Genomic DNA, 10,275 nt, shown 5'->3' with positions numbered 1-10,275 from the left:
TTATTTCGAGCCATATAACAATGTAAGGGACATTGTTTTTCCCATTTAATCACTTATTTAATTATGCATCCACTAGATCTAATGAACTCACATTAATATGTTAATTAGTTCACTATTAGAAGAGTCTAATAATAGGTATATGAACCTTTCAAAGAATTCTTGGGTTTGTATTCGGAAATTGACAACTCTCCACCATTAATCAAAGGGTTTCTTCCATTTTTCCTCCATTTCCTTTGCTCAATTCAAGTTATTTATATTTGGATCTCTTGGGTATATATTTGAAGACTATGTGACAAGTTTCCATATTTATTCAAGGATTCTTCTTTATTTATGTTCATCTTTACTCTCTAAGTTGGTATAATAACTTTTTCCCTTTTGTTTAATTATTGTTTATTTTTTTTTTTTAGGAAAAACCATTACGGTTTAATTCATTCCACGCAAATCAGAAGATGCAACATCGACAAAGTTCAACGGATAGTCACTCATCCAAAAGCGCCTACCAACATGCCAAGGCATAGCATGAGACACTAGATGGGCAAGCCTATTAAAATTCCTACTAACATATGTAAATAAAACCGAATCAAAACTAGCACTAATATTCAAAATATCATCGTAAATGAGACAAAGTTCACTTCTTACACGTAGCTTTTTCTTCAAATCTTCGACCACTCCAAGACAGTCGCTTTCAATCGTAATACTCCGCATTCCCATCCTTCTTGCTTCCTTGAGTCCCAGTAGTATCGCTTCAGCTTCTATCACTGATACCTCCCTACACTCTACCTCCTGAACCGCCACGGCCCACACCAGACCTCCCTCACTATCCCGACGACATGCCCCAAGCCCCACCCCAACTCCCTCCATAACACCCGCATCCACATTCACCTTCCACTCCCCACTATATGGTTTAATCCAACCCCCAACCCGTGCTTCCTCTCCTCCTTTATATCGCACCCCTTATCACCATCCGACGAAAGACTTCATCTCCCATATTAAATCTTTACGCCTCCTTATAACACTCTCCTTTAACCACCTCTCCCTTTCAAAAACCATCTTATTCCGCTTTTCCCATATCACCGAACAAATTGTCATGAATTTCACCCTTTCACGCTCCTCCATTTCCCTCGACATATCTTCCACCCACTCCCTCACCCGCACAATCCCGATGTTCCTATCCACCTCTATACTCATAGCCTCCCATATCTCATCCCCCCACCCACAGCCCCTAACAACATGGAGACAAGTCTCCATATTGCTTGGGCACCTAGGACAAGAACCATCAGCCAAACCCAGTCGAGCTGCAATATTTGCCTTAGTCGGGAGAGCATCATTACATAATTGCCACATAAAAGCCTTGATTCTTGGAATTACTGGTACACGCCAAATTGCCTTCCACAACCACCTATCCCTCGTAAAATCTGACTGTTCACCCTCCACTTCACTTTTCTCGAACAACAATCGATAACCCGACTTCAGCGTATACTCAGCATTCTTCTCATGATCCCAACACCAATCATCCGCCCTAGGCAACTCACTCAACCGTATTTGCATAACACGTTTCGCTTCAAAAGGTAGAAAAAATGTCTCCACCTTATTTCTATCCCATCTCACTTCACCTTCCACCATCAACTCTGAGACCCGCAAATTCGCAGCGACCTCTCCCCTAGGCGACAATACACGCCTGGTCTCAGTTCCCGGGATCCACGGGTCTAACCACACCCTTATACTTTCACCATTCCCTATGCACCGTCTTAACCCCAAATCCAGTACTGTTTTTGCCTCGCAAACGCTCCCCCATGTGTAGCTCGGATTACTACCCAAGGCAGCTTCCATGAAAGAACAGGACTAAATATTTACCTTTCAGAACCCTCGACATCAAACTATCTTCCCCACTCACAAGTCTCCACGCCTGTTTTGCCAACAATGCTAAATTGAACTTGGCAAAATCACGAAAACCCATTCCCCCTTCGCCTTTGCCCGGAACATAGAGCTTCAAGCCACCCACGGTGTTTTCCGCTTTCCATTATTAGTAGCCCACCAAAATTTAGAAACAATAGACCTTAATTCATCACAAAAATGTGACGGTAGTTTAAAAATACTCATCGCATAAGTAGGGATAGATTGGGCAACAGCCTTTATCAGAACATCCCTACCCGCTTTGCTAAATAACTTACCGCGCCATCCTTGCAACTTATTATTTAATTTGTCTCTTATTATTTTAGTGAGTACTTGTTTAGAGTGACCAATGAACGTCGGTAAACCAAGATACTTACCTTGTTCGCTGACCACTTGAACACCCAAGACAACTGCAACCAGCTCCTTTCTTCGTGTCCTCGTGCCCCTACTGAAAGAGACCGTCGTTTTCTCCTTACTCACCAACTGACCTGAGGCTTCCTCATAGCTAGTCAGAATATTAAGCACCTCTCGTGCCTGATTCTCATTTGCCTTCACAAAAATAATACTATCATCCGCGAAAAATAAATGGCAAATAATTGGGGCCTGAGGAGCAATTTGAATACCATGTAAAACAGTGACCTCCACTTTGCGACGGATCAAACTAGATAGAACCTCGGCACAAATAATAAATAAATATGGCGAGAAGGGATCTCCCTGGCGAAGTTCTCTCTCAGGGACAGAAACATTCGAAGGAGACCCGTTAATGAGCACCTCAAAAGACACCGACTCAACACAACTCATCACATTATAAACCCAACCTCCATCAAACCCAATCACAACCAAAACCCGCCTCAGAAAAACCCATTCAACATGGTCATATGCTTTAGCCATATCTAACTTCAAAGCCATATGCCCTCCACCACCTCTCGAATTCTTCATGTAATAGAACATCTCAAAAGCAATCATAATATTATCAGAGATCATTCTACCTGGCGTAAAAGCACTTTGATTCTCCGAAACCAGCCTCGCTAAGAACAATTTCAGATGGTTTTCAAGGACTTTTGAGATGAGCTTATATAAAACATTACATAAACTAATTGGCCGGTAATCCACAAATTTGTCAGGGGCTTTCTTTTTTGGGATTAAAACAATATGAGTACTATTAAGCGCAGCTGGAAACTCACCTCCGTTCAAAATGCCCAATACCATCCTAGTAACCGAAAGACCCACAATATGCCATTAAGTCTGATAAAATAACTCATTCATCCCATCCGGACCTAGCGCCTTCAGCGGATGCATCTGATTAAGAGCCTCTACCACCTCATCCCCCTTATACTCGGCCCTAAAGCACACATTCATCTCCTCTGTTACTCGGCCCCGAACATCCTCCAAAATATCATCGGACACACTCGGGTGCGACGACTGAAAAAGCTTTCTAAAGAAATCCACTGCCGCTGCTTTCACATCTTTCTCCCCTCCCGTACCCTTCCATATCTTATTTTTTTGTTTTCTCTGCCCACCCTTACGATGAAAGTACTTAGTATTTCGATCACCATCCTTTAACCATAGAGCCCTTGACCTTTGTCGCCAGAAAGTTTCTTCTTGTCGAAGTAGATTATTAATATCCTTCACAACACTCTTCCTCTCTTTCACATTGTCCACCGTCCTAACACTCTCATTCAACTTTGACAAATGTCTCCTTTTTCGGTTCAAGTCCCGTAGAATTTTTCCAATGCTAACCCCCTTCCATTTCTGTAGCTCCCTCGCACACCATGATATTGTGTCCAATACATTCCAAATCATTCTCCTCCCAGGCATGTTTGATCGTATCTTCACAACCTTCCTCCCCCACCCATATTTGCTCAAAACGGAAATGGCGCCTCTTCCCATCATCCATCTCACCCCGTCCATCCAAAATTACTTTAACAGGAGAATGATCAGACCACTCACGATCCATATGAATAAGTTTAGAATATGGATAAAGCTCCATCCATCATTCCGTCTTCATTGCTCGATCCAACCTGCATTGTCTATTATTATCCCCAGCTTGCCCATTATCAAAAGTAAATTCATATCCCTCAAACCTCATACCACTAAGTCCATACACATCCACGGCTTCCCTAAAATTATTCATCTACCACTGTGCCCGATTTCCCCCACTCATCTCATTAGCAAAAAAAATCTCATTAAAATCACCCACACATAACCAAGGCAACTGAGACTCATCAGCAGCAAGGGACCAGAGTAATTGTCATGAAAGATGTCTATCTTGCACCGCCGGCCATCCATAAAAACCCGTCACTCTCCACAAATTATTATCTAATTCCATATTAAAATCCATAAAATGAACAGAAGCAGACCTGAAAACTATATTAACTTCCTTTCTCTAGAGAAAAGCAAGACCGCCAGACTGACCCACACTATCAACAACTACACTACAATAATCATCGAAATAGGAAGTAAAGTTCTTCATATCTACACTACTCAACTTTGTTTCACATAAGAAAATCAAAGTTGGGGCCTCCCTTCGAATCAGATTTTGAAGTCCGCCTACTGCATCGGGGTTGCCCAGCCCCCTGCAGTTAAGGCTCAAAAGACTCATTGGGCCGGGCGGGGTTGAGCACCGTCACGCTCGTGAACACACACCAATAGTAGTATAAGAACACTTTGTAACCAAACCCACCTCCAACTAATCATTATCTCGTCCTCGTTTCTATCCTGTCATCGAAACACATCCCATTTCCTCGCCTATTTCTCCTACCTTCACCAAACCACGGTTCTGTCTTCGCCATTTAGCCCCCCACCTTCCCCTGCACACATTCCCTCCCCGACACAACTTCCATACACTCCGCAAAAGCATCCGTTCCTGACCCACACTCTAACACACTCCTCTCCTCCCTTAGAAAATCACCCCTCCGTGGCCCTTGACTTGTTTCTTTCTCCACCATTCGACTCCCCTCCACTTCATCGGTCATTCCTCCAACCCTCAACCCATCCTGCGTGACTATGACACAGGCTGACCCTGCCACCACATTATCGATCAATGCTTCACCATCTCTCTCAACAACCTGTAATTCCCTTTACTTCCATCACCGTATTACTCCTGCCCTTCTTCGTCCCTTTAAGTGATAAAGCAATAGATTGCAATTTGTCAATTATACGACTAATATTCTCCTCCTCCCCTTTATTCATCTCCTCCTCACCCCTCTTAGGCAACACCTTCCCCGGACCTTCCCTAACCAAAGAGATTGTCTTCGTGATTTTTCGTGGCGGAGCACGCAAATAATCACCGTATATTAACTCACCCTCTTCGAAAGGGCCATCCTTGTAATCTTTTTCCCCGTGCCCTAGCAAACCACAACCATAGCAAAAACGTAGGTATGCGTTCAAGTTGAACAGCAAACTCAAGAACATGCCCATCCTTCATTCTACTACATACGCACTTCCTAAGCGGCTTTTGAACATCATGCAAAATCCTAATCCGTATAGCCTGCTCTAATTCAGGCATTGGAGTCGGTTCCACAATCACAAACTGCCTCAATTGTTCACCCAGTCGTCGAATATTCATCTCATGAGCACGACCCATCAATGGTAGGTCAAAAATTCACACCCAAACAGGGACATGGAACAACGATGTTTCAGTTAACTTACCAGCCACACAAGGATTGTTGAAACACCATATAAAAATATCAAAGTGCCATGGTTGCCCCTCCATGACTCGAAGCTTATTCTTCTCATCCGCAAACCGAAACAAAAATACATTATTTTTTGCATCAACCACGTTTCCAGTAATCGACCCCTTAGGGTTCGATTAGTTCGACATAGTCTCGATTACAGCCTCACAATTAATCGTCCGATGCGACCATATCTTTCCAACTAGCATCAGCCGAGGAGCCTCCTCCACCCCAGCCATACCCTCAACCTCCCTCTCAAACATCTCAGTACCACCCCCTGCCCTCTGGATACAAAGGCTATTTCCCTGCTCTGCGCGAAGAACTTTGCCCTAACTTCATACTCAACTGGAATAAAAAACGGAACCAACCTAACCCTAATTAATATTGCAAAGTAACGAAAGTAAAACCAAAGAAATCACAACTAAAGTAACGTGAGAAGCACAGAAATCCGAGAAAAGATAGAAAACCCCAATTAGAAGGAGAAAAAACGAAAACTTGTTAGACAAGATATCTCCTACGAAACCCTAGAGAGACAGGAGAGAAAGTTTTTTTAAAAGACTGATTGTTTAATTATTGTTTATTTCTTTAACTCATTCACCATGTTTAACCTTGTAAGTATGATTGATACCCTTATTCGCATGTTTACCATGATCATGAGTGAGTAGTCTTCTAGCTAGGGTTAATCGGGGATTAGGGGAATTAATCATGGGGGTATATAGATCCATACATAATTTAATATGTTTTCATAAGATTGCTTGCTTGTTGTAGTTTCAACGTACGCACATGTTATGCTTGATGCATTGCTTGATTAACAAGCTAGCATGAATCTCTTATCTATTCAACAAGACTTGTAAGATATAAACTAACTCAAGGCTTGTTTGACCATGCATATAGTTGAATAGAAAGAAACTAAGTCGACTTGTAGGTGTTGTAAAGTCTTGACCGACTCGGCTCCGGGACCCAAATCTTCCTAGGAATTGTAAGACATAAACTAACTCGATTCCACTACAATAATAATTTGCTTGCATCTATGTAAACTTGTTTGTATGATCTTCACCATGACTCCCCTATAAACCCATGACACCCTAATGCCTTTTATCAATTGTCTACATTCCCATTTACTTTACTTGCTTTATTTTTCTATTCACTTCCTTTTACTTGTCTAGTAGTTAGATAACTATCTTAACCCAAATCAATTGTGACACTAGCATAAATTGAGATAGATAGACTTAGAACCCAAAGCACACCGTCCCGTGAACCGACCTCGATTTAACCACATAGTAGTTGTTTTATGAGATTATAAATGTGTTTAATTAGGCGGACGACGACACGCTCATCAAAATGGCACCGTAGTCGGGGACGGTGTTTTGTGATTAAGTTCTTGTTTGTTTATCTATTTTAATTTTGCTCTAACCTTGAGGAACTTGTTCCTCAAGGTTGTTCTTACCATTTTCGTGTAGTTTCCGTGTCTATAATTGTTTCCTTGTCTTAGCAATGATGATGGCACAAAGCTTCCAACAAGAAGGGTATGGACAAAGTGGAGCATATGGGTATGACATGTATGAATGGAGACGGTTTGTTGAGCAAGAAAAAACACAACTACCCTACAACTTCTACAATAGAAACCCAAATTATCCCACAAACATCCCACATCAAAGCCCCTGCATCCAATATCCACAACACCCACCCTCCCAAAACCAACTTTACTATAAATGCCAAATGTCATCCTACGATTAACACCCATATGACCAATCTCCCATGTACCCAAAACAAGAAGATGAGCATAAGTTTGATATACAAGATGTGATTCTCCAAATGTTAAGAGACCAACAAAATTTCTTCACACAAGTGCTAGAAGAGAACTAAGTTAGGGACATTGTCCTCAAAAACATTGTTACTATTTTAGCAGGAATTCTCACGGAGATAATGTCCTGCCAGGGAAGAATTTGCAGGGTAATCTAACTCAAAACAAATAGCCTGACTAGTATGACATAAGGAATAAAGGAATAAATGCAAAAATAAGACCCGCAGACTTATACGGGAAAAACCCCGGAATAAGGGAAAAACCACGGGCACCAAGCCGAAAGGATTATCACTATGACTTTTGATACCGTGATGTGGGAATATGTATGTCGGGGAAATATATTGAACTACTGCTTAGTAGTAATGCTAAATTTAGTGTTGAATATAAGTATGAAAGTAGAGTGAGAGTAAGTAAGTGTGTGTAAGCAAGTGATCCTCTTCTTTTCTTCTTCTCTTCTATTTATAGTAGCTTTGCAACGGGTCCTTCAAGGTAGTTTAGGGTTTCTTGTAAAATAAGACTCGTGCCCTATTTACCCGGGGGTGGTTGGTTGACTTTTATAACCTTCCAGCTCTTATTCTTGCTTAGTAAAATTCTCTATGCTTTCGTGGGGAATGTTGAATGGGTCTTCCTTGATTGTAGGAACTGTTTTCCTAAGTCTTGACCGTGCTTTAATTGTTGCCTGCCTTGTCCCGATAATGCGACTTTGTGGCTAATGTGATATTCCTTCGAGGCCAGGCCTAAGCGGATGCCTGTCCTGTCTTTCCCTCTGGTTGGTGCCCGATCAAAGCGTTCTAATTTCTTTATATGAGATGACTTTCATTCAGGCTTGGCTTTAGGTATTGCACGATTCGTATCGATGAGGCGGGGGTAATTGGGCCCAACAATTGCCCCTTATCTTCTTATTCCCAATAGATCCGGTCGAATAAGGAGATAAAAATTCGCCAGCAAAAGTGTATAAGATTATTTTATCAGAAAGAGTTTGAGTTTGCTTCATCTTCTATAACGGGTAATCTCCATAAATGAGGTAGGTTCATTATACCCTAGGAGAGTCATGATTAGGTTTGTCCACTTGTGCTATCTGTTTGTGTTTTTGCGGCTATAAATATCTTTGCAACGTTTGCTTTGCTTTCATATTCTCATTCTCTAAAATCTTCTTTCTTTATCTATAATTCCTTTTGTGAATTTGCCTTCTCTCAAAAATCAATCTTCAATTCAAACTAAAAATGGGAGGAAGAAGAAAGACAATCTGCGTCCAAGGTCAGCCGAGGTCGAAAAGGTTCATGTGGTTGTTGATGTTCTGAAATCATTCCCGGAAGATGAAGTCGTGGAAGTTCTTGCTCCTCCGGAAATTATGTCCATGACGCATGTGAGTCACTTTTGCCCTTGTGAAGTCTTTATCTGCTTCCTTTCCTGAGGCTAATCAATTGAAGCCTTCTTTTGAGAACTATTTGAAAGGTAGGGGTCTTCTCCTACTTTGAGGTCAAGTTTGGATTCCTGAGAATGGTCCACTCAGGGCTAATTGGTGTAGTCCTGGCTAGTTTTGCATTTTTGAGTGGGAGTTCAAAGGAGGCAGTCAGCTTCCACTTTCTCCGTTTGTGGTTAAAGTTCTCATGGCCGTTAGGGTTCCTCCTTTCCAAGTCATTCCAATGGTTTGGAAAATTGTTCATTCTATTGAACAACTGTGTGCCAAGCATAAGCTGGTGATTACCTTTGAAGATTTTAAGAATGTTTACCATTTGAAGAGCAATTCTCTTTGGACGTTTCAATCTTCAAGTCAGGTCAAAGATGGCTCATCTGATCACCAACTTTGATTCAGGTGATGACAAGGGTTGGGCACGGACCTATATGTTTATCGGTGATTCCATTGCCCGACTTGGATTATCTCGGCTATCTGCCGTTGAGGAGGTAATTTCTTTTTCCCCGCATTCAATTTTGGTTAGAAATAGCTTATTAATTTTTGAAAATAGGCTTACTTGGATTGTCCTTATAGTGGTGATTGGGCTAATAATCCCGATCTTTGAGGATCGGTGACCGGATTCTTTGCTTTCATGGCCCCGCTCGATGAGGAGAGGGCGTGGCTCGCCTGCAGGGACAAGCGCATATGCCTCGTTTCAAGAAGGCTAAGTTGAGCACCTATAAAGTTGTTAAGGGTGCCAAAGCTTGGGGCTTCTTCGTCGGGCGATAAGTTTGTTGCCTTTGCTTTGTGAATTGTTTTTTCTGAACATATGTTAGTATTATTGATATAGGGTCTTGTCGTGTAGCTACTAGAGCTTCTGCCAGGATTGCTAGCTTTGGGTTGTCTTTGGTGAAGGCAGGCGTTTCCCGGATCACAGGGGAGAAATCACGGAGCAGTGAGGCTACAGGGAGTGATAGCACATTACAGGTCCAAGCGCCTACCCAAAAAACTCAATTGGTGTCTCCCCTAAAGGTTGTGGTTGATGAGCCTAGTCATGCTGAAAAGAGGAAGAGGGCTGATGATACTTCAAAGGGAGTTGATGAGGTTATGGGGGGTTAGGCCCAGGCTTGACGAGGTCCAATTTGCCAAGGAATAGATCCAGCCGATTATTTCTTGGTTGATGATCCCTTGTAAGTATCAGCCGGAGTCGTCTGCTAGTGCTTTGGTTGCTATTTACCATTTCAGGACTATGATGCTAACCCGTTACTATCTTGCAGAGGTGGTGATTCTGCTTTTCCTTAATTTTGTTTTGGTTGTGTGTTTTTGTTTTGTTTTGCCTGATTGGTGGTCTTTTTGTAGAATGTGAATGATATGTTAAGAGGTGCCGGTTGGAGTCCGCAAATGGTGTCAAGGATACTTTTGGACCGGAGGTGCAATGCCCGATGAAGGATGTTGCATCCCGAAACAGATTTGGAGGTGGCTAAAGCGGAGAATGAATATTTGAGGAA

The 10,275-nt window shown here is 42.1% G+C and overlaps 3 protein-coding genes across 3 annotated transcripts; all 3 read right to left on the bottom strand.

The window, feature by feature from the left end:
• Positions 1 to 423: 423 nt before the first annotated feature.
• Positions 424 to 861, bottom strand: LOC141639534 (uncharacterized). The gene has a single exon (XM_074448641.1). It carries the CDS (start codon positions 859 to 861, stop codon positions 424 to 426), a length of 438 nt encoding a protein of 145 aa, XP_074304742.1.
• Positions 862 to 957: 96 nt separating this feature from the next.
• LOC141639533 (uncharacterized) lies at positions 958 to 3,102 on the bottom strand. The gene is made up of 2 exons (XM_074448640.1): positions 2,271 to 3,102; positions 958 to 1,823 (listed from the first exon to the last, which is right to left on the bottom strand). Exons 1-2 carry the CDS (start codon positions 3,100 to 3,102, stop codon positions 958 to 960), a joined length of 1,698 nt encoding a protein of 565 aa, XP_074304741.1.
• A 30-nt stretch (positions 3,103 to 3,132) lies between these two features.
• LOC141639532 (uncharacterized) lies at positions 3,133 to 3,711 on the bottom strand. The gene has a single exon (XM_074448639.1). The coding sequence runs from the start codon at positions 3,709 to 3,711 to the stop codon at positions 3,133 to 3,135; it is 579 nt and encodes a 192-aa protein (XP_074304740.1).
• Between the last annotated feature and the right edge of the window lie 6,564 nt (positions 3,712 to 10,275).

Source organism: Silene latifolia, unplaced genomic scaffold (assembly GCF_048544455.1).
Source record: "Silene latifolia isolate original U9 population unplaced genomic scaffold, ASM4854445v1 scaffold_429, whole genome shotgun sequence".
Taxonomy (NCBI): domain Eukaryota; kingdom Viridiplantae; phylum Streptophyta; class Magnoliopsida; order Caryophyllales; family Caryophyllaceae; genus Silene; species Silene latifolia.
This window is presented reverse-complemented; position numbering and strand designations above follow the sequence as displayed.

What these genes read in the sequence shown, in the direction of transcription:
- LOC141639533 (XM_074448640.1), bottom strand. Translation starts at nt 3,102, where the DNA reads ATGGTATTGGGCATTTTGAACGGAGGTGAGTTTCCAGCTGCGCTTAAT. An exon ending in TCAAGTGGTCAGCGAACAAG is followed by an intron (nt 1,824 to 2,270) that starts GTAAGTATCTTG and finishes CTTTCATGGAAG; the next exon opens with CTGCCTTGGGTAGTAATCCG.
- LOC141639532 (XM_074448639.1), bottom strand. Translation starts at nt 3,711, where the DNA reads ATGCCTGGGAGGAGAATGATTTGGAATGTATTGGACACAATATCATGG.
- LOC141639534 (XM_074448641.1), bottom strand. Translation starts at nt 861, where the DNA reads ATGGAGGGAGTTGGGGTGGGGCTTGGGGCATGTCGTCGGGATAGTGAG.